General features: G+C 41.7%; 1 protein-coding gene across 2 annotated transcripts in view; it reads left to right on the top strand.

The window, feature by feature from the left end:
* Positions 1 to 24,741, top strand: part of ankrd13b (ankyrin repeat domain 13B) — a 267,722-nt gene that overhangs the window by 188,259 nt on the left and 54,722 nt on the right. For both annotated transcript variants that reach the window (XM_067967939.1, XM_067967938.1), the window contains exons 2-4: positions 410 to 545; positions 12,342 to 12,466; positions 13,372 to 13,417. In XM_067967939.1, the coding sequence (XP_067824040.1) occupies positions 410 to 545; positions 12,342 to 12,466; positions 13,372 to 13,417 (307 nt within the window). The remainder of the gene's footprint in view (positions 1 to 409; positions 546 to 12,341; positions 12,467 to 13,371; positions 13,418 to 24,741) is intronic.

The following is a 24,741-nucleotide window of genomic DNA, read 5'->3' as shown; positions in this document are numbered from 1 at the left end:
TTTGGCTGCACAGCACCTGTTTTTCAGGTACTAAATGGCTTCCTATATGGCGGGCAGGAATCGCAAGTTCAGTATGAGCTGGAAATGCCCCGCCCGCCATATTGATGAAGGCCAAACAATCGGCGTCCAGTGCCTATACCTGAAACAGGCATTAGGTCCTATGCATATGCAAATAAGGGGCCTGTCGCCCGTTTGAGGCCCCCACTGCACGATCTCGAGTCATAAACCAAAGTCCCAGCTTAAAATTGATTCTAGCACAGATTTTAACGGAAGTGACAAAACAATGAGTTCCATTGAAAATGAGGCTGTCATTGATGTGACCGGTTTTGCTTTTCCATTCTTACTTATAAATCTAAGAAGCAAAAAAGGTAAAAAAAAACAACTGTTGAACATGTCCTTTGATTGGCAGGTTGACACTGAACAGCTTGACCCACGAGGCCGGACTCCATTGCACCTTGCTGTTACGCTTGGATACCTGGAGTGCACAAGAGTTTTACTAAAGCATGGCGCTGATGTTTGTAAAGAGAATCGTAATGGATGGACAGGTACAGTAATACCATACCCAGAACTGGCAGGGTCAAAATCTTTTTGAAAATACTGTTTAATTACTATGTTCTAATTTTAGGTTTTTGTAGAACCATTTCTCTCTCTATAGTTTCACAGTGGTCCCCATAGGCGGTCCTCGGCCCCTATGATTGGAGCCTGTACCTTTTCCATAATCTGCACTTTCGGAGTTGTGTGATTAACATTTATCCTATTTGTTCTACTCTGAATTGGGTTAACTATAGTCTCAAGCTACAATTCCACCTGCTTTAGAAACAGGAGAATATTAAACATGGACAAGCCAAAGCAACTTAAATATTAATTTACAATTCAATAGAAATATTCAGCAAATATTATGAAGTACAGATATTAAAGGTAGAAAAGATGAGGAAAGTGCACAATTGGTTAATTATCTTTTTTGACAAAATTCCTTGGAAAATAACGCAGCCTGGATTGGGAAATTCTGACCATGTTTGACCTTCCATCCCCTTTTGATGTGTGTTAATTGAACTTGAATTATAACGTGTGTAACTCAAGCCTCATATTACAACGTCTCCCATCCCCAAATCTCAGAATAAACTGAAGAACTGCAGCAGGTTTCTGTTCTTATCCAGTTATTTTCTTTTATATTCAGGTTCCTAGTCAAACTTGACAAGATTAATATTCAAGAAAGAAAATGATCCTTTCAATAATCCTAATATATCCACATTGTTAACTCAAGAGATTTTTCATGTTCCAAACAGCAGAACAGATTTGTATCTGTGAGAGGCAAAACACCATTAAAAAAATCCATTTCAATGCACAAAGCTTTTGGTTAATATTCAAATGTCTAGACATAGTGGATAAACCATTAGTGTAGTTAATTGACAGGAAAACATGTATTACTGTGGCTCACATCAAATGTGGCTATTTAACAATTTAAAACACCAAATTTATCTTATCAAGGGGACAAAGACTCTTGAATAATAAGCACTGTCTAGCCTTTGTTTGAAACTGCTACAAGCAAATCCATACATTTGTGACATACTGGGCGGGATGTTCCTTTATTTTGAGGCAATAATAGTGAAATCAGGCAGTGTGGTGTCCGCCACAATCTTACCTCCAGAAAATGGCCACCACAACTTTGCCAGTGGATCTTTCTGGGCCGCCCTGGGAGACCTTTGTCATATTAGTCAAGCGACAGTTCACCACTATATGAAGAAGGTCACTGATGCTCTATTCAGGTGGGCCTCACAGTTCATTATCTTCTCAATGGTACCTGCAAAACAAAGAGCGGAGTGTCTATTGACACCACTGTGTCAGCCAATGAGTTGGAGGCGGGGGGTGACTTACGGCAGGACTTACAACAAACAAGTGTATTTTACAGCAAACAAAGCAAAGCAAAAAAAAGTCTATTTACAGAGTCTATTTAAAAAGAGTTTCTATGAACTGCACTGAACAGAACTCATGCATGACTGAACCTGCAGCAAAGTCTCCCAATAAAAGCACTGCGATTTCTCCAGTAAAATACAATGAATGGAGAACAGCTACATAATACAAATTGATTATTTCTCCAACAAATTGCAGTGGGTGAAGGATAGTTACATACAAATTATGTGCGTAAGATCAATCCCTGTCACTTATAGTAGTGTGGTCTCCAGGCGTGATTGACGGGGGAATTACCCAATCATCCCCATTCTGGCCGGAAATAGCGGTGTCATCGTATGCAGCCAACAAAGAGAGCAAGCAGTCCAATTCTGTAGACTGGGAGGATTCCAACAGGTACAGGGAGCAATTAACAGAACATATGCTGCCTTGAAAGCTCCATACAAGAATACCCTAAATTTAATTAATAACAACAACAACTTGCATTTATATAGTGCCTTTAATGTAGTAAAACGTCCCAAGGCACTTCACAGGAGCATTATCAAACAAAATTTCATAAGGAGATATTAGGACAGATAACCAAAAGCTTGGTCAAAGTATTGGGTTTTAAGGAGCATCTTAAAAGAGGAGAGAGAGGTACTGAGGCAGAGGTTTAGAGAGGGAATTCCAAAGCTTCGGGCCTAGGCAGCTGAAGGCACGGCTGCCAATGGTGAAGCGATTAAAATCGGGGATGCGCAAGAGGCCAGAATTGGAGGAGTGCAGAGATCTCGGAGGTTTGTTGGGCTGGAGGAGATTACAGAGGGGTGAGGCCATGGTGGGATTTGAAAACAAGGATGAGAATTTTAAAATCAAGGCCTTCCTGGTCCGGGAGCCAATGTAGGTCAGCGAGCACAGGGGTGATTGGAGAACGGGACTTGGTGCAAGTTAGGATACGGGCAGCAGAGTTTTGGATGAGCTCAAGTTTATGGAGGGTGGAAGATGGGAGGCCAGCCAGGAGAGCTTTGGAATAGTCCAGTCTGGAGGTAACAAAGGCATGGATGAAGGTTTCAGCAGCAGATGAGCTGAGGCAGGGGTGGAGACGGGCAATGTTACGGAAGTGGAAATAGGCGGTCTTGGTGATGGAGCAGATAGGTGGTCGGAAGCTCATCTCGGGGTCAAATAGGATGCCAAGGTTGCAAACGGTCTGGTTCAGCCTCAGACAGTGGCCAGGGAAAGGGATGGAGTCGGTGGCGAGGGAACGGAGTTTGCAGCGGGGACCAAAGACAATGGCTTCGGTCTTCCAATATTTAGTTGGATGAAATTTTTGCTTATTGTCGGACAAGCAATGTGACAAATGAGAGACAGTGGAAGGGTCGAGGGAAGTGGTTGTGAGGTAGAGCTGGGTGTTGTCAGTGTACATATGGAATCTGACATTGTGTTTTAATAGGAATGGGTTTCATTCTATCAACATCTAGCTAGTGTGTGATGTCAATCAACTTATCCTGCATGTGAATGCCTGCTACCCAGGCAGCTGTCTGGATGTGGAGATGCAGGGCCAACTCTCTCTTTTTGATCGTCATCCTCTACAGCTTCAGGAAGGAGTTATCCTTTCTGCATGGTGACATTATGCAGCAAGCAATGAGCTTTTATCATGTGGCAATCCACCATACCAGCCCTGATGACTTATAACCAGGTATCAGGATAGTTGTTTGGTGATCCAGTATATCCCCTGCAGTAATGGCTGATGACATCCACAGACAGAGGGAGCGAACAAATAGAATGAGGCCCATGGGGTCATAAGAATTTTGATAGAGGAGACCACTGGCGTTCTGAAGTCTCATTTTAGGTGACTGGACATATCTGGTAGAGCCCTGCAGTACAGCCCAAGAAGAGTGTCCAGAAGCACAGTAGCTTGCTGTGTGCTGCATAATGTCACCATGCAGAAAGGATAACTCCTTCCTGAAGCTGTAGAGGATGACAATCAAAAAGAGAGAGTTGGCCCTGCATCCCCATATCAGGAGGAGATTGTACAGGAGGGAGAGGAGTTGAAACAAGAGATATGTTAACAGCAGTCAGCCTGAGAAAAGAGGCAGCAACATATTGGCAATTGCTTTCAATAAAAGGTTGAGAAGGCAAGTAAAATTCCTTCTGTCATGGCTGGTTACCCCCTCCCCCACCTCCAACTGCCTCATTAAGTGCTACATTCCCAAAGGCATCTGTACCCTACCTCAACAACAGAAATCTCACAGCCTCACATTTCACCAACTCAGTCCACTAAGTTGCAGACATCCAGAAAAATAAACTCTAAAGCCTGCTCACAGTACGATTAAAGATCATCATATTCTGCATTGTTAGTTGCAGTAGAGAGCAAATAGGGAATACCAGCCCAAAGAATACCCCACGTATCCTGAGGCTGCCTGCACTCTTGCACACAATTGATTTTCCTTAGCAACACTGATTCGTCACTACGTCTCTTGCTTTGGATGAACTTTTCATCAGCATAAATTATTTGGAAGTGTTGTGACTTCAATCATTTCCTGAGCAGCATCCACTGGTGTTTCACACGTCAGGCTGCATCTTGCACTTACATTCAAGAGCAGATAGATACATATTTGAAAGGATTCTAGACGGGACTTGTTTAACCTTCTCCCTCCAATGCACAAGGGTAAACTTTTTGTAACCAAAGGGGCCTTAGCACGCAATTGGCAGGGGTCGCATTGGCAACACAGGGGGTGTTGTAAATTGTACCCCATAGCATTTGCAAGATCACAGGAAAGGTGCAGTTGAAGAAAGCCAGTCAGCCTATCTTAACTCTCATCTATCCAGAAAAAAACTCCAGTCCCCAATCGCAGCATCGAACTGCTCCCAGGTTTTCAACTCCCCTACTCTACCCAGAAGTCCCTGGGCTAGATTTTGCTGTGAGAGGCGAACAAATGGCACCAGCCATTCGTTAGACTTGCACTTGCCCATACACTTTCGATGGGGTTTTGCACGGCAATTTGCTGTCAGCCAAATATCCAAATGGCGTGGCCCCCTCTACAGGGCATCTGGGACCTGTGTGAACACGGCAAACATCTGTGTATCTCCTTAACCAATGAGCAGTGCAGAGTCTGAACCAGGAAGTGTAGGTTAGAGGAGTGAATTCAATGTCAAATCAGATTCAGAAAGCAAAATAGAGAAAGAAAGAAAGATTGGATTGAGAGAGAGAGAGATATAAAAGAGAGACAGAAAGAAAAAGTTTTAAAAAATAATTAATTTAAATTTCTTTTTAAACCTCCAACATTAAAAGCTGAAGGAATGAGACTCCACACTTGTTAAAGTTAATTTTCAGTGTCAGGAAGGTTGTTTGGCAATAATTAAGACTTACTACACAATTAAAAGGGTAATTAAACTGGAATGGTCAAGCCCTAACATTTTGTGGCGAGTTTAGTCAGTATCTAAGACGTCAGTACAGGAACCTCACGCCATTCAATACATTTGAACAGGAAGCCAGACAGAGATGCCATTTTTGCGCAGCTTACAGAGGGGCAGTGTATCTCGGACTGCAACTTCCCGATTTTTGCGTTTAACTGCGCATGAGCACTCGCCGGAAGTTCCTGTCCGATTTGCGCATAAATAACAGTGAGCGCTGTTAGCCTCGCTATTATTTTCACAGCAAAATCCGGCCCCAAGTCTTGCTTAGTCTTTGTGTGAAGAACTCCCTGACGTCAGACCTAAATTTGGCATTTGCCAGTTTGAACCTTTGACCTACTCTCATGGCAGCATCCTGAACTTGCCCTTTTAAATACACTTTATTATCTTGTATACCTTTACCCGGTCCCATTTAAAAGCAAAATACTGCGGATGCTGGAAATCTGAAATAAAAAACAGAAAATGCTGGAAATACTCAGCAAGTCAGGCAGCATCTGTGGAGAGAGGAACAGAGTTAACGTTTCAGGTCGATGACATTTCATCAGTTTTGATACAGTTTTGGTGTCCTTACCTAAGGAAGGAAATAATTGCCTTAGAGGCAACGCAATGAAGGTTCACTAGATTGATTCCTGAGATGTGAGAGTTGTCCCATGAGGAGAGATTGAGTAGAATGGGCCTATACTCTCTGAAGTTTAGAAGAATGAGAGGTGATCTCATTGAAACATATAAGATTCTGAGAGGGCTTGACAAGGTCTATGCTGAGAGGTGGTTCCCCCTAGCTGGAGAGTCTAGAACTAGGGGGCATAGTCTCAGGATAAGGGGTCGGCCATTTAGGACTGAGATGAGGAGAAATTTCTTCACTCAGAGGGTTCTGAATCTTTGGAATTCTCTACCCCAGAGGGCTGTGGACGCTCAGTTGTTGAGTATATTCAAGACTGAGATCGATAGATTTTTGGACTCTAAGGGAATCAAGGGATGTGGGGATCGGACGGGAAAGTGGAGTTGAGGTTAGCCATGATCTTATTGAATGGCGGAGGGGTCATATGGCCTACTCCTGCTCCTATTTCTTATGTTCTCAGTACAATAATATATGTGTGGACAGAACAGAAACAGAATTTTATCCAGATCTCAAAGTATTCAGTAATTTACTGTAATTGAGAATTTGGTGTTGTCAAACAAATTTCACAATTTTGATTACTTGTACGAATGTGGTGAAATTTATTTGATAGTGAAAGTTTCAGAATTTACAGTAATTGGGTCATTAGAAATAATTATCTGTAAATTCCCAACAGGTAAAGTGACATTTTTAGAGAACTGGAGATTAACATTACTTTCTTTATCAGAAGATTTATAATATTTTTAATTTCTCTTTTACAAATAGCTAATCAATATATTTTGTTGTGTTTTTGAGTGGAAGATTCTAATCCTGATATAAAATAGCATCATTAAACCATCACTAAATCTTCAGCACCAATGCAGGATCATACTGTGATTCTGCCATAAACCATGATGATAAAGGACTTCCGCGTGAGTAAATAAACACCCACATTGAATTGTTCAACAGTGAGCTACAGGGAGAGCTGTTGATAATGACCATCTTTGGGACTCATTTTATTTATCAACTGAATCGCTTGTATATTGTTGGGACTGACAGTGGGTGAGCACAACATTGAGTGCTTACCCGGAACCATGCTGCTGTAATCTGGGCGAAGGATGTAAGTGTGTGAAGGTGGATTGAGTGAAGCTATCTCGCTTCTGCTGCTAGATTACCAATTAATCTGAATGAGGGGCTGTTTCAGTTTGGTGCTGTATGCTTGCGCCCACTAGAAAATGGCTGTGACTGCCCAAAATCTTGTAAATGCTACTACCAGTGTAATGTTGTATTTATGATAGGCCAGATTCAGGGAGGCTGCGCTCCTGGAGTAGAGCCTCATTAGATGGGTGTGTTGGTTGGAGAATCAGATTATAACTCATACGGTATATGAGTAATTCCAGACATGACATGTGGTAAGTGTAGCGTGCTTGGGAGGAACAGGTAGCTTTGGACCTATAGTTCCCAAAGTTCTCCACCACTGGGGTTTTCCTCACGTCATGTCTGGGTGTGTTGTAGACTAATTAATAGAGATTGATTGCTATGATTAGTCAACAACTCCATTATCGTTGTAGCATGTGACCACCAGGATGTTCGAAGGTGAACTGGATGGACCTTGGTCGTCTAGCAATTCCTATGCTTCTATAACCCTGTCTTTGACTTGCACTTCTGTATAGCAAGGTTCTACCAAAGACTTCCCTGAATTCGCCCAGATATTCCTATCCTCTTAAACATATTCTGGAACCTATCACACAGCTCAGGCCATTAAGTTAAAATGAACTGCAACTGGTATGAGGTCATTGTGACAATTCTTTATTCTCTCTGTATGCAGTCTAATTAATTCTTGCACATCTTTGTTTCTGCATTTTGTCATCTTGAGTTATACTCGTTTTGGAAAAATGAAATATTGTTCACACTGAATCAAGTCAAAATGGACAACCATAATTGTTAGATAATTTATTTTTAAGAGAGTTTTGCCAGTGCTGAAACCATATCAAGGTGTGCCGTCACTGCTGCATGTATACTGAAGGGGTAATTGGTTGACACTCAATTGTGTGTTAACATGCCCTGTAATAGTATCTGCAGTCAGGTCTGATTTACCCCAATCCACTGAACACATGGCATTCAACTACTCAGAATACTATGCCCAACAAATTGAATGCTCTTTTTACATATCCCCTCCCTAAGTCAATATTTAGTTACAATCTTATGTTAACTGAATATAACAAGATTTGCTTACACTCAAATTTATATGCCAAATTAGATTTAACATTATATGGAAAATAGCAGATTGTTGAGAGTGTGCCGCATGATTAGAACATACTGAAGGAGTTTGGATTTTTTCATCAACTCTGAACATGGTAAGTTTTGGACAGAAGTGCAAGGTCCATCTAGTTTGTCTTCTACCATCCCTGCCAAAGGGGAGCCTTTCCCATTATTAGCACAAATTGGAAATTTGGGTGCGTACTGCCCACAATTTTCGGACCATTAAAACAAATGGTCAAAAAATGATAGGTAATGCGTGCCTGAATTTCTGATTTACACTGCTGGCAGGCAAGGCTCTCCGCTGGTTGGGTGGATTTGGAAAATTACCTCCCCTTTCATTTTCATCTGTTTTCAATCTTTGCCACTACAGTTCACAGTTTCCACTGGCATCGGTAGTTCTGCATGGCTGTTCCTAATGGACACAGATGAAGTCAATGGAAATAAAAATCGGGAGTGATGCAAAACGGGCAGCCGATTCCCTGTCATCCGTTTTACACAATTGCATAAAATAAAAATCTACCCCATAGAATTTTACTGCATATTGTTCCTTATAACTGTTTCTATGTTTTTGTTACAAATACTGAGGAAATCTTGCCCCTTGGTAAAGATGGCCAATGCTCGAAGTGTCTCCATCACTGGCCCAATAACATGCCATAATACCACTCTCAGAAGACAGCTACTTTCAACACCAGTGTGATTTCTCACATCAGCCCTTTGTGCCATTTAGTGCTAAATCATGGGTTGGTTTTGTGCTCTGGATTCATGCAAAGGCAAGCCTCGCTCACCAGAACAAGGAAACAAATCAAACCCACTGAACATCCAGTTCCTTCATACAAGGCATTAAACAAAGTAATTATTCTGTTTACATATAGCTGTCCAAGTACTTGTGATGAAGGCTGATAAATTGTTCATCTGCTCATGCAAAGCTTCTGAGTAGATTGTGCATAACCTCCTGCTAAACAGTAGCAATCCTACTGCTGGAAGGATCTGCTCAGTGATGAAGTATGTATTCCACATAGCTGCCAAGGTCAGACCATTGCTAGGACAATTGGAAATTCCAACAGAGTGATTTTATGAGAAAACAAACTGGGAGACAGATTGCAAATCAAATGAAATCTGATATCTAAATAACTTTTCATAGTGAGACACACAGAAACAGATTGCATTATTTTTCACAGAATCAGTGAACCCAACAGAAAATAAGCAACAGTTACAGAGCTGCAACAGTATATGGCTAAATAATTACAATAGGAACAAGCATTAGAAGTATTTTATTTTCCAATTTAAGAACAGATCTGTCCCTGTTTCCCATCCCCAACTTTCTGGAGTTACAGAGACAAACTCCAGGATCAATTGATACCTATTTCTACCTCTGGGTACTAGGCCTGAAACATTTCAGTGCCTGCTAAATGTTACATTATCCTTGTTATCATTTCTTATGCCACGTATGACCTTATTTTGAAATGCTAAAGATTTAAACTGACAAATGCCTCCATTTTTTATGAAACAAGTTAAATTATAACAAGAAAGCCACTTTTCGGCCTGACTTGCGTTGCAGCAGAATCAATTGGCATTAATATATGAATTGGATATTGACTTTACAATAATGTGAGATAATTTTTAGCTGATGAGGTCCCAGACAGGCTAAGTAGGAAGTCCTGGAGGGCCTGACTGTATACGTAGGGCTTGCACTTTTCAACTTTTTATTATGTTGTAAAATCAATTAAAATCGACCTTAATTTTACATTCCAAAATTTGATTACTTCTGGATCTTTAACTTCAGATTTTTGCAGTTAATTGAAAGAAATATTGCAAGCATGACATCGATTTCTGCTGTTTTTCTTACATTAAATTGCTTATAACTCACAGGGTGTAATTGCCTCTCACATTGTTACAGCAGTTCATTTTCAGAAATAGAATAATCAAAAGTCCAATCACGCCACTTTAATCCAAAAACCATTTGCAGTTCAAGGTCCAGATATGTAGCAATATATTCCAATAATGCCTTGCATGTTCTGTTCCGTGTATGGAATAAATGAAGACTGAACAGGAAGAATTGATTTTCTGTTACAATACGAGAGGCATTTATCATTTGCCTGGTGTAATTTTGAAACAGCCACGTAGTTTTAAGTGAGAATACAAGTGGCAAATCTGTGCTCCCAGTGGGCAGCCATACTTGCAGTCGGGAATAGGGGTCGGAAAATCGGGGCTACAGAGTTGTAGTCCTATCACTGGGAGCATGGGATTATGGAATCACCCCTATAGAACCAACATCTAATGAAGAGAAATGAATTGGGACAAATCTTCTGATTTTAAAACAGCTCTAATTCACAATATATATCTAGAAGTAGCACCTTAATTTATTTATTAATGTGACGTTTAATCAGATTTAATATAGATAAATAGATAACAGATAATTGTATGGCAGTAATTCAATTGAGTAGGTCTGATGATGGCCTTAAACTCTGGCCTCTTGCCACTTGACCTTGGGGAGAGTACATGGGAGTAGAAGAGAGTGGATGAAGCATTAAGGGTGAGGTGAGTGACGATGGACCAAGGTGAAGGGGAGGATATAAGAATTAAGTAGGTGGTCCAAAGAGGAAGAGGTAGGGGTCGTGTTGGGAGTGAGAGGATAGTAGGAAGGGGAGAGGGTAGCAGGAAGGTAAAGGGGTGGGGGCCACAGTGGGAGCAAGAGGGTGAAGGAAAGAACTGATTAGGGGAGGAGATTGGAAGGGAGCCACTGAGGACCACTTTTTTCCCCCAAACCTGCACCTCAAATGCAGCCTGCAGACATTGGTGGACTCTTTCCCCACCATCTCATGTCATGCCACTCACCATCTCCTAACCAAAAGGAAAGAAAAAATGAAAAAGAGAAGCTGAGAAGTGCAGAGAGAGAAGCAGAAGAGAGAGACAGAAGCAGAGGAGGAGACAGAAAGAGAGAAAAACAGCAACATAAAATACACCACCCCACCAAATTACTGCCCAGGTGGTGAAGACTACAATTTATCCCACTATGTGCAACACCACAGGAGATCAATGAGTAACACATTAAAATGGTATGTCTTTTGTGCACAGGTGTCACACTCCAAGCACTACATTCCAGATGATACACTTTGTGAGGGAGCCATTGAAGACCACTTGTTAGATGCAAAATGATCAGCTTCTGAGTTGCAGCCTGAAACTGACAAGAACGTTCCAATCAATAGGGCTCCCCAACCAAACAAGAATTACACTGTTTACTTAATAGAAATAATGCTTTGTGGCCTGAAAGGGACACATCTTCACCTTCATAGAATAATATAATGTTCTTCACATCAGACTTATCTGACCAGCAGCCCTAGGGCCATATGTGGCTGAGCCCTGGCAATCTGGCCCTTCAAGCCAAGGCAAACCAATGCTAGTTGCACTTATATTTCTTATTTGCTGGTATGTTCTATTTGAATTTTGTGAGCCTGGAGGTTTGGACAGGCCTTTTTAAATTATTTTTTTTAACATGGTTGCCCTGGTTGGTGTATAAATTCTAAATCAGAAGACTAAGGTCTGTTTGTGTCGACAACATGAGATGTATGCAAAATAATGACAATGTGGATTTAAACTTTAGATGTGGCCCCTGAGGTACACAGATGCAAAACAATCATTAAGAAAAAGGCCAGTCATTTTACAATGGGTTTTCTGACCTGAAGCCAGAAATTTGCAAACTATTACAATTGCCCTGTGATTGGCTCCGAAGAAGTTAAAAACAGTTACAATTATTTCGTCCTGCCACTTTCCCAAAGGGAATACTCGAGTGGTGACCTTAAAGGCACAGGCCAGGTTAGCAGCTAAACATCACAACTGTGCTCCAGGCTCTATCAACGGATGGAAAACCCAGGGGCAATGCACCTGCAATTTCCCGCTGTGCACAAGTGGTGGAGGGGTGGAATCTCAGAACAATTTGTCCTATTTGCCTCAATATCGTACCACTCGGTGTATATACTGAGCAAAATTTTGGCATTTTTTTCATACAGAGCTTTCTGAAATGAAACTCTTACATTGCGGCAAACACATTTTGTTAAAAGAAACTATCAAAAAAGGAATGACATTTTTAATAAAGCACACCGTGAATAAATCGATTGCTTTTACTGAAAAAATTGAGCAGCTTGTTGTTGTTCTTTTCATACATGAGCTCATCCTTTTCAACCCACAGGTCTCCAGGAGGCTGTAAGTACAGGGGACCTGGAGCTGGTACAGCTTGTTCTTCGATATCGCGATTACCAAAGATCTATTAAACGACTGTCAGGGATCCCATGCCTGTTAGAGAAACTCCGTCAGGTAAAGCAGCAGCATTCGCAGAACTTTCTGTTGTCAGTCAGGCTTGTTACGGAAATTTCTAATGCCGAATGTCGGGCAAAAACAAATGAGGGAACTACGCAGTTTGTTTCTGTGTTCAGTCTTCCCTGGGTGATTGGTGAATGTGGAAGCATTATGCTATAGTGCTATAGGACGGGTGTTCACACCCATGAATCCTCATACTTTTGAGATTCAAGCTGTGCCAGCATTGGGAGCTGCAGGTGCTTCCCCACACAGAGGGAAAAATCAGAGGCCTAGTTACTCTGGGCCATTCACTCTCAGACGCCTCCAAGCCCCTGGTTACAAACAGCCAACTGGCAATGTCAGACCCTGCACTCTAATGGGGATAACTGATGTGGGGAGAGGGAAAAGGGAAAGAATACAATGTAAACGTTTTTTTTAATAAATCACAAAATTGAAAATAAATCCACACATTTGCAAAGCACAACATGTTTGAGAGACATGTGCAAAAAAAAAATAGGAAAACAAATGCCAATAGTGTCTGCACTGAAGAAAGAGACAGCTCAGATGTCAACAGTAAGAGGGCTTTGATTATTAATCTCAATAAAACTTTTATCATCAAAATGATTGATTAAAATGCACTGGTAGCTTAATGCTGCTGAAAAGTAGAGGCTTTGTGTGAAAATACCTTTACGTTAACGTAAAAATGCAAGAAAGTCCAGAATTAGAATAAGCCATTCAGCCCATCAAGCCTTTTCCATCCTGAGTCTATGTGTGATTATTCTATCATAGACTCTGACCTTCCCAGCACCTGTTGATCCCCTTCTTTGAGGATCGCTAACGTCCTTTCCCTACATCCCTTAAAAAAAAATCAGCATTTCTGTAAATATCTGAATAACCCTCAATCCTTTGCTTTGCTCCAACAGGCACAAGACTTTTATGTTGAAATGAAATGGGAGTTTACAAGCTGGGGTAAGTTCCATCCAATCCAGTCTGCGGAAGTGTTAGGAAATTTTGGCAAAATTTTCACTACACTTGGGATTTAGAATGGTTAAAAAAAAACATAAGAGCAATGTTTTCTTGTCCTACCCATACCTTTCTGGAGAGCAGATGCAATTTAACATTTACAGCCTTACTGTGATGAATAAAGACTGAAAAAACTGGTGCTATCTCTGACAGGAGAGGACTGAGAGTGGACCTTATAGAGGTATGTAAGTTATTAAATGGTATAGGATTACTAAAATTATGAAGGGGTTTGATAGGGTTGACTTAGAGAAGATGTTTCCACTTGTGAGGGAATCCTAAACTAGGGGTCATAAATATAAGATAGTCATTAATAAATCCAATAAGGAATTCAGGAGAAACTTCTTTACCCCGAGAGTGGTTAGAATATGGAACTCGCTTATCACATGGAAGTAGTTGAGGTGAATAGCATAGATGCATTTAAGGGGAAGCTAGATAAGTATATGAGGGAGAAAGGAATAGAAGAATCTGCTGATAGGGTTAGATGAAGTACAGCGGAGGAGGCTCGTGTGGAGCATAAACACGGGCATAGACCAGTTGGGCCGAATGGCCTGTTTCTCTGCTGTAAATTCTATGTAATTCAAAGTGAGCCAGTCGGTAGAACAGGAGATGTAGGCTAAACCTGGGAAAGGTCAATTTGATATCAGGGCTGATGTCAAAGAAAATACTTAGAACGGTCTCTCATGTAGTGTGGTGGTGGAGAAAGCCTTGGATTTGTTCAAAATCCAGTTCTTGATGGGAAGACTAAGGGAGTAATTTTCTGAGTACCAGAAATCCCCCCCCCACCGGCAGCGTATTGGAGAATTGTGGGCTCCTACAGTTTTCCGATATGTGCGGCTGGCAGGCAAGGTTCCTCACCGCCAGAAAATTATTCCCTTAGATTTTTTTTCTGGACAAATAAGCTAATAACCTCCCTTGTGATGTGATCTTTGAGATGGTAACCCGATGTGGACTGAGAGCTTGTCGCCAGAATTTTCCTCTCTGCTAGGCATGGTATGGACTCACTGAAAAGGTGAAATGGAATCAAGGAAATAAGGACAAGAAATATTTTATGCTTTTGTGTCAGACAGTGACCACAAAGATTGTTGTTTAATCAAACAAACGACCAGGCCACCTTGTATCAAATTAAGGAGAAAGCCTTACTCTTAATTCAGTGAAAATTCATTGACAAGATCAGGAATTTCTCCATCTAAAGAGGAATTGACATTTGGAATGTTGTTCTGGATAGGAAGTGGAGGCGAAAACTTAATTCAAGAACCAATTAAACGATGCAATGGGAGACTGTAATTTTTTTCCCTAGATTGATGAGTTCCCTCTTCTATATTTATCCTGTGATTTTATCTTGTGACCTTGTAAATCCAGCATCATTTGGCAATAACAAAATGAAAGCACATTAAACTCATTGACAGGAAAGTCATATCTTCTTCAAAGTAACGGCCCTTATCCTATTAACAGAGTACTTTTCTTTAAACTAGTAATGTTATTTAAATTAGTTTGCTTCAAAGTGTAACTTTCCCTGTAAGGCACTAGATTTTCAAAGGCATGCCATTCATATGTATTACTGTCTTTTCTGTCTTTGTGTCAGTGTAATAAATAATTTTAGACTTCAGATAGTCTTTGTCTGACCTGGCGGGGTTGTGAGTGGGTATCTCATGCTGCTACTGAACCCTTCTAAAAATATTGGCCTATCATGATGGGATACTAGTGTACTAATGCTTAACATGTTTATTTTAAATGGATTAACTCTTTGAAAGAGCTATCTAATTAGTCCCACTCCCCTGCTCTTTCCCCATAGCCCTGCAATTTTTTCCTTTTCAATTATTTATCCAGTTCCCTTTTGAAAGTTACTATTGAATCTGCTTCCACCACCCTTTCAGGCAGTGCATTCCAGATCATAACAACTGGCTGCGTAAAAAAAATTCTCCTCATCTCCCCTCTTTTGCCAATTACCTTAAATTGGTGTCTTCTGGTATCCGACTCTCCTGCCAGTGGAAACAATTTCTCCCTATTTACTCTATCAAAACCCCTCATAATTTTGAAAACCTCTATCAAATCTCCCCTTACTCTTCTCTGCTCTAAGGAGAACAATCCCAGCTTCTCTAATCTCTCCACATAACTGAAGTCCCTCATCCCTGGTACCATTCTAGTAAATCTCCTCTGCACCCTCTCCAAGGCAATTAATCAATCAAGTTCAATCAATTCTATTTGGTCTTTCCTGCTTAAGATACCTTAAAGAGACCTGCATTGATCTGAAATGTTACATAAGGAGATAGCTGCGCGCTTTAGCCAGATTTATCTTACAGTGCTGCGGCCAGCCCTCGCGCTGGGGTGACACTGCCACCTCTGGGCACACAGAGAATTACTAAAAGAAGCTAAGCATAAAAACTGCAGTTGCTTGACTTTTGTCGCCAATGAAAAGATTAACAATATAAATTGGCAAATTCCACAGCACCAGGAGTCAAAACAAACTAATCCGCTTCAAATAGAATAGGGGTTTATCACAATGACCTCTCACATCTGGGATCCAGGTTTGAATCTAGCCTAGAATGAAAGGGTGAAAATCTTCTTTCAATGAGAAGAAATAGGAGCTTGGTTTTTTTTTGCTTCTGTGCTCATATCCTACAAATTCCCATCCATTAAAACGAATGGTTGGAAAATCACAGCTGGGGAGCACAGAAGCAGAAAGCCCTGGCCAGGATCCTAAATTAAAAGTGTTTGAGCATTCTCAGATAGCAAGAGTCTATAAAACGCCCCATAACTCAGCACCAACATCTCAGCATCAGTACCCCTCAGCTGGATGAGCATAAAAAAAATCACTTTCTCAAAAAAGCACTCTTGTTATAATAGAATTTTTTTTAGTATTAGAAGATTGATTGTAATTGGCAAAAGAGCGCAAATATTGATAAAATGAACCCAAAATAAGAACAACAGTACTCTGTTAGTCCCCACTAGCTTGTAATAATATAGCTTGAAACTTTACGACTGCCCAAGGGACGAGCAATCTGTTACTTCAGTTCAGCCAAAATTGAGATCAAAGATTAGGGGATTAAAATGTCTCCTATGGGCATTGGCAGGTGTTTCCTTTGTGCTGGAAATCTCATTTTGTACTCTCTGATTACATAGGGCTGCCAGCCTGCACCTTTGAAGAGAGAGCTTTGTCATTCTGCCAAAGCCACTCACAGCATGTGACACATTCCAAAACACCGAGCTTCAGGACACACCTATAACACACTTCCCCACTTTGGCGTTGCCAAGTCTTCAAACTGACAGGAACTACACTAACAGCTCACTTTGAAATAATTATTCACACGCTGACCTTGAAAGCTAAAAACACATTACAGTGACAGAAATCAATCCAATTAACTAACTGTACAAAACAAACCAACCCTTATTAAAAAATTGTTATTGACGTGTCTACAGACTCCTGGCATCAGCATCCTCCAGAGATTGTCACCTCTACCTAGCCCACATGCAAAGTACAACTTTGATATTGATTTAGGGAGCGGTCCTTGCTGACTTAGGGAAAAGAAAATGAGCAAAAATTAAATAAATATGATGTTCACCACTTGCTAAGCTCCATAAAGGACCGTGAATGGAAACTTGCATTTGCTTCATTTTGTGTAGCACAGTTTTAATTGATGAGTAATTCAAGAGAAGTCATAACATTTTGTAATTTCTTGTACTTAATAATAACATCATCATAATACTAGGCCACAATAACCCATTCGTTACCTTTGCAATGAGCTACTGTCATCACATTCTTGAATTAAATGTATATTAAAATATGCATTTATTTTATTAGGCCCAAATCCACCCCCTCGTCCTTGCCATCTCCCGTAGTCTCTCTATTCCTATGGTCTTGATCACTGACATAATCACCTTCAGCCATTTCCTTCCATCCCTCATTACCCACATCTCCCTACCCCTATCCAACCTAATTGTCTTCTGCATCCGTCCCTGGAAAATCTCTTCCCCAAGCCACTTACATCTGCACTTTCAAACTCCCTACTGCCCAGATTTTGGCCCTCCATGATACTTCTGCAGCCGTCAATTTGATCAACCGCTCCCTGACCTCCACCTTTAACCCTTAACCCCAGCGAAACCTTTACTCTCTCCCATCCTGGTCATCCCCTGGTATTGCCCTCAACTTTGCTCCCTCAAATCCTAGGGGTGCAATCTTGAGTGTATCTGGCACACAGCTGGTTTAGCCATTCATCACCAGATCTGGCTGGACCACACCAAGTGCTATTGGGTCTCTCTCACTCTCTCAAAACAAGCCAGTATTTTCCAGAATCATCTTGCAGCACTGAAGTTAACCCCCAGCTTCTTTTCTCCATTACCAACTGTCTCCTTAAACCCTTCTCCTCTGCTCCCTCCACTCTCAACTCCAACAAGAAGTTGGAGGAGCTCATAGATTTCTTTGTCACTAAGATTAAGACCAGCTATTTAGCTGCCTCGGCTGCTTCCCCCATCTCTTTGCCCACTTAGCCAAACCTCCCCCCTGCCCTAGCCCTGAACTTGGATCTTTCTTCAATTTCTCTTATATCTCCCCTTATGCCTTCTCCAAGCTCATCTCCTCCATGAGACCCACTTTCTGCTTCCTCACCACTGCAAGTGCCTGGGCAGCCTGGTCCTGACATCAACATGAGAAAGATTCTGAGGGAACTGGCTAGAAAGTTCATGAGATGCCATCAGGAGAGAGGACGGTATCATGAAGGAAGATTCTAGGCACATTTGTACTGAGTCCTGGATTGATGTCCCCTCTAATCAGTGGGAGGGCAAAACCAATGGTATCAGTTAGATCCTGTAGATCCTGAGAGATGGTGCCCTGAAACCCTCAGGAGCTAGTTGGCATAGTTCTCTCCAAAGTTAAATGAATTTCAATATAGATAAGTGTGAGGTGGGGCATTTTGGTAGGAAGAATAAGGAGGCCACATATTGCTTGGATAATAAGAGTCTAAATGGGATAGAGGAGCAAAGAGATCTGGGGGTACAGATCACTAAAAGTAGTGACGCAGGTTAATAAGGCTATAAAAAAGGCAAATCAAACACTAGGGATAGAATTGAAAAGCAGAGAAGTTATGTTAAACTTGTACAGAACCTTGGTTAGACTACACTTGGAGCATTGTGCACAGTTCTGATCTCCATAGAAAGGATATAGAGGCATTGGAGAGAATGTAAAGAAGATTCACAAGGATGATACCAGAACTGATGATACCAGGAGAGATACACAACTATCACCCATTATATACTATCACACAAAGTCAAAATGACGTCCTCAAAAAAATGGACTGCAATTGTGATTTTAACAACAACAACATCATTTATATAGCGCCTTTAACATTGTAAAATGTCCCAGGGTGCTTCACAGGAGTGTTATCAGACAAAATTAGACACTGAGCCACATTAAGGAGATATTAGGACAGGTGACCAAAAGATTGGTCAAAGAGGAAGGTTTTAATGAGCGTCTTAAAGGAGGAGAGAGGGGTAGAGAGGCACAGGGGTTTAGGGAGGGAATTCCAGTGCTTGGGGCCTAGACATCTGAAGGCACGGCCGCCAATGGTGGGGCATATTGGGGATGCACAAGAGGCCAGAATTGGAGGAACACAGAGCTCTCGGAGCGTTGTAGGGCTGGAGGAGGCTATAGAGATAAGAAGGTGTGAAGCCATGGAGGGATCTGAACACAAGGATGAGAATTTTAAAATCAAGGCATTCCCGGACTGGGAGCCAATGTAAGTCAGCAAGCACAGCGGTGTTGGGTGAATGGAATTTGGTGCCAGTTAAGATATGGGCAGCAGAGTTTTGGATGAGCTCAAGTTTACGGAGGGCAGAAGATGGGAGTCCGGCCGGGAGAGCTTTGGAATAGTTGCGTCTGGAGGTAACAAAGGCAGTAATGAGGGTTTCAGCAGCAGATGAGCTGAGGATCGGGTGGAGAAGGTCAATATTACGGAGGTGCAAATAGACGGTCTTGGTGATGAAGAGGAGTTTAGGTCGGAATCTCAGCTCAGGGTCAGATAGGATGCCAATAGATGTGAACAGCCTGGTTCAGTCTCAGACAATGGCCAGGGAGGGGGATGGAATTGGTGACGAGGGAACGGAGTTTGTGGCAGGGGCCGGCGACAATGGCTTCGGTCTTCCCAATATTTGATTGGAGGAAATTTCTGTTCATCCAATACTGGACGTCGGACAAGCAGCATGACAAATCATTGTGGTAAATGCCATCGATTTCAACAACAGAAGAAAAATGATGGGGTCAGACGGTGTAAGGTTCTGTTAAACATCACAAGGCTGGGGATGACATTTAAGGCTCAGCCTGCACTGGGTGAATTGAAGTTAAAAACTAAGCCAAATGTAATGTAATAGGAGGAAGACAAAGCATCTTTTATTGTCCTGAATGTGTGATGATATACTGATATCGTGAACTGTTATTTTTAACTACCTTTCTCCCATTTTCTCTCTCAATTTTCTGTTTGGCTGAATCTTTTAACTTAAAGTAAAGCTGATAGATGCCATTGACTGACTAGTAACAGCAACATGATTTTGTGCCTTTATAGAACTTGATTTAGCATAACAACAACAACTTGCATTTATAGAGCGCCTTCAACAGAGTAAAACATCCCAAGGCGCTTCACAGGAGTGTTATCAAACAAAATTTGACACGGAGCCACATAAGGAGATATTAGTACAGGTGACCAAAAGCTTGGTCAAAGAGGTAGGTTTTAAGGAGCGTCTTAAAGGAGGAAAGAGAGGTAGAGAGGTGGAGAGGTTTAGGGAGGGAATTTCAGAGCTTAGGGCCTAGGCAGCTGAAGGCACAGCCGCCAATGGGGGAACGTTTAAATTCGTGGATGTGCAAGAGGCCAGGATTTTAATTTCCCCTCGTTACAGTCTGAGTGCATCTGCTGCAATTCATTTCTTTGGGACTGAAAGCATGGAGCAGAGCCAGTCAGCAACTCTGCTGAGTGGACATGTCACCCAATAATAATTCAGCAGGTTCGCCTTTGACAGATCACCAACTAACAACAATACTTGGCCGGGATGTGGTTGAAAAAAAATGTTGACTTTCAGGGCCTTAGTGTAAGTGATTTTTTTTCTGTTCCGACTCAAGAAATCTTAGGTCTTATAGGTTTTCCACTTTCAGCGCTGTGGAAGAATTCATGAAAGGAGGAGCAGGATAATAGGAAAGGGAAGGATGGGGAATAGGATCAGGGAGGAGGATTGAGGAGGCTGCGGAATGAGGATGGGAAGGGCAGACTTGGGGGGAGGATGGGGGTGTATGGAGAGCTTCATCATTATCATTATCATCATCTGACCCCCAGCTCCAAAAGGTTGAACATCATAAATGAACACAAAATGGTCTACATCAGGGATCTCCAACCTTTGGGAGCTGGGGGTCAAATACAGTTAATTATGACTGCACTGAAATTTAATCCCCCATTCAGAGATAATTCAAACATCCTTCTTATATAAAAGATTCAAGTCCACACACACAAAAAAAATCCAAGCCTACTATACATATACAATGCAAGACGCCTTATACACAAAAAAAAAAATCAAGCTCCCCCCTTCACCAACCCATATATCCTCTTCTTCCTCCACCCCCTTCCTCTCCATTTATCCTTTTCCTCTCCACCACCACCTGCTCCATCCCTCCCCCCCTCTTCCCCACCCCCCCCCCACTCCGTCCTCCTCAGCTTGAAAACAGGTTTTTGAATTTCTTGGGTCTGATTTCTGATTGGTGCAACAAATTTACCAATCAGGGGACGGTCTTTCTGGTCCTTCAGGCCTGGGGTATTTGAACAGCTGAGGCTGAGCCCAAATCTAAATCAGCTTTGCTTACAAAAAGCACAAAAATTAAAGGAATCATTAGGAGCTTTACACGCAGGATAAAAGGAGCTTGTGGGCTGGATTTGGCCCATGATCCATATCTTGGATACCTCTGCAAGAGACTAAGGAACATTCACAGCGATTCATTGAAGATAATAATATAATGAAGACATTGCCTTCTCTACACAGGTTTACATTACTAGAGTAAAGCAGATTCTCCAAACCCGTCTGCACTTAGGAACATAAAAGGCCAACTTATCATAGTTCCAGTGGCAGCAGAACTCACTTTTACATCATTCTTGGGAACTGTTGCCAGATTCAGTTGTCCACCTCTGGCCCACTAAACATCTGGAACCTGTTTAGTCCCACTGATGTGATGACATTGGTAGTTCCATGGTGTCAGTAGCATCAAAGGTAGGTAATGAAAATGCCTAGGCTGAAACAAAGACCTGTAATGGCATCATTCATTTGTAGACATGTGCAGAAAACTGATCTCCTTGTTCTCAAAGAGCAGTGCTGGGTAGAAAAGTAAACGGGGACAGTGGCAGGCCAGGTTAGCGCCAAAATGGAACAAGGGAAAAGCACTTAGAGATAGTTCTTCAGGCAGAGTTTTGTTTATATTGTTTGTATTAATGGGAAACAATTGGGTCAAAAATACATTTTGTTGCCACTGTTCATATTAGTTAAATTATTAAGAAAAAAAAACTATTATACTGAAGGTACTTACTTGAGACTGGTGCCTAATTGGATTGTTATGGAGCTGGCAGCACATAGTTATACTACTGGCTTTGCATTGTTCTATCAGGAAAGCAGAGCTCTCTGGGTGCATTCTTACACAGAAGTGTGCTCACTGGGGTCTAAATCAATCTAGAATATATCAAAAATCAGCATGCACTTCCTGTCAGTTTTTTCCATTATCAATTTCTATGTTCATATTCATAATGGCAACTACCTAGGTAAACTGGTCATGCTGTAATTACCTCTCTCTCCCCCCACCCCATTGGAGGCACAGCCATACCACCAAGAGTTCTACAAACAGGGCAAAACACCTTATTTGCTCTCAAACACTGTTCAACCTACTAGCTTTATATTAGTGCGGAGGCCAATCCAATATATAGTGAGTTGGTAGAGTTCGCACTGTAACAGGGTGGGGGGGGGGGGGGTTGGCTTGTAATTGCAATGTGACATGCCTACATAAGCAATGTCCATTATAAATGTGGGCATGCGAATTTGTAATGGAAATATAAAAATAAGGACAGAATGTTTAATTTAAAATGAAGACTAAATTACATCTGTGCACCCTGGTTCAATTATCCCCACTGTCTAACCCAGCCTTACTTGAACAATACAGTTGGTCTTCGCTCCCAGTGAGCAACACCATGGGAGATTGACCAGTAATATATTACATTTGCGACGTATATCGCGCACTCCTCATTCGGGGAACGCCATTCTGTGACACACAGTTGTGCCTGCAGCTACACACTTCTCCCACTAGTTGGAGCTTCAGAAGCTGCAGATATCTCCCCCTATACCTACAGTATCACTAATGCTTTCTTCGGGAAATTCACCTGGTCCTGACTGTGTGGGCAAAGCCATGGGAGATCTATTATATCTTCAATGGTGGCAAAGAGCCGTTGGGGTTAGTTGGCTCTTTGCTAACACTAAAATATCTGGTTGTGGTTAGGATGCAGCAAGTGTGAAACCAAAGAAGATCTTTCATTGCTTGACAAAATTCAATGCACCGTCAGTTCACTCCCCAGCTCGACCGCAATTTTTGCACTGATGTGACATGAAGCTACATCCATCAATATAAAACCTGCAGTATAACTGGGCATTGAGAGCTGATCCCTGTCAGCTCATTTGCACTTCCACTAGAGCCTAAAGGAGTATATTGATGATGGGATACCTGTCCTGATAGCCTACCTTGCTTGATCCGACCTTCAATTAAATAGCATCTTTCTGTTTGTTACATGATTTCTTTTGTGCAGAAGATTGAGAGGCCAATTCCGGGAGCAAGATTAGGGCTGAAATAGAATTTCTAGATCCAGATGAGCAAAGGGTTAGATTTAGGAAAGCCCTACAAGGGCTATTTATTATCAGCAGGCATTCGCTTATGTGGAGACAGAAACTTCTTTATGAAAACATTTGCTATGAAGAAATACCAGAATTCAAAGCGGAGTATCCTGGCAGAACCAGGTTCCGGCCCCCAGGTAATCCACCTGTGTTGGGCATTTAATCGGAATTTCGTGCCCAATGTCTCTAGGTTAGAGAGGGGGAAAAAACAGCTAAAGTTTCCACTCCAAATTGCTATCTAGAAGACTTGTGGCAGATTTTTGCCATCACATCTAGCACTGATTTTAACGCCACATGAATATTTACACTAGGGATGGACTATATAACACTTAGGAGACCAGAGCTATGTTTTATTACTGTTTGATACCAGTACTGTTACAGTGCGAACTCTACCAACTCACTATATATTGGATTGGCCTCCGCACTAATATAAAGCTGGTAGGTTGAACAGTGTTTGAGAGCAAATAAGGTGTTTTGCCCTGTTTGTAGAACTCTTGGTGGGTGAGTTAGATGTGGTGCTGTTTTAACATGGATAAACTGCTTCCAGTTGAGCACAAGTTTATCCACCTACCAAGTGAAAAAAACTCCCAGTGGAGCAAATGCACATCAATCTGGTACTTTCCAACTATGGTTTGGGGAAAGGAAGGTCCTTAGTGTTGGTGGGTGGAAGTTGGGAGCAGTGAACTAGTCTTAAAAACACTACAGTAGCGGACAGTGCTTCTGCTGGAAAATACACGTATGTGGACATTGTGTGATGGCCCCTTTATTAAAGTAACCTGCTGACATTCACTATACTGGCTCACATGTAAGAATGAACACTTGATGATCTACCAAATTGGCACCAGTTGAACTGCACCTGGCTTAGTTCAGCACCTTCAGGAGAGGAAAACAGTGGAAAGTTAGTGATCTTTGATGGTCATGGAAGGTTACTTTTATTCAGTGATCAATGCAGTAAATGTACATCACCATACAGAATGTGGAGTGTAAACCATCGGTATCCCTCCATATACAAGTTAAATACTGTATGTGCTAACAAAATAATAGATGAGACATCAGTGGATAAGGTGCAAATGTGTTGCATGAAGCATATCAGAGATCTGGGATATTCATGTTTGTGGTACTGAAGAGTTATTTCATAGAATCATAGAAAGGTTACGGCACAGAAGGAGGCCATTCGGCCCATCGAGTCCACGCTGGCTCTATGCAAGAGCAATCCGGCTAGTCCCACTTTAACTTGCTGTCACATTTTTGCATACACCACTACTCCCCATCATGTAGTTTGGAGTTAGTCTGACAGATTAGAGTGCCAAGCACTCTGGGGATGACATCTGTGTGAAGTGAACATCTTAACAGTTACACTTCCTTGACCAAAAGTT

This window comes from Heptranchias perlo, chromosome 28, assembly GCF_035084215.1.
Source record: "Heptranchias perlo isolate sHepPer1 chromosome 28, sHepPer1.hap1, whole genome shotgun sequence".
In the NCBI taxonomy this organism is placed as follows: domain Eukaryota; kingdom Metazoa; phylum Chordata; class Chondrichthyes; order Hexanchiformes; family Hexanchidae; genus Heptranchias; species Heptranchias perlo.
Note: the sequence above shows the minus strand (reverse complement) of the source record. Positions and strands in the feature narration are given on the sequence as shown.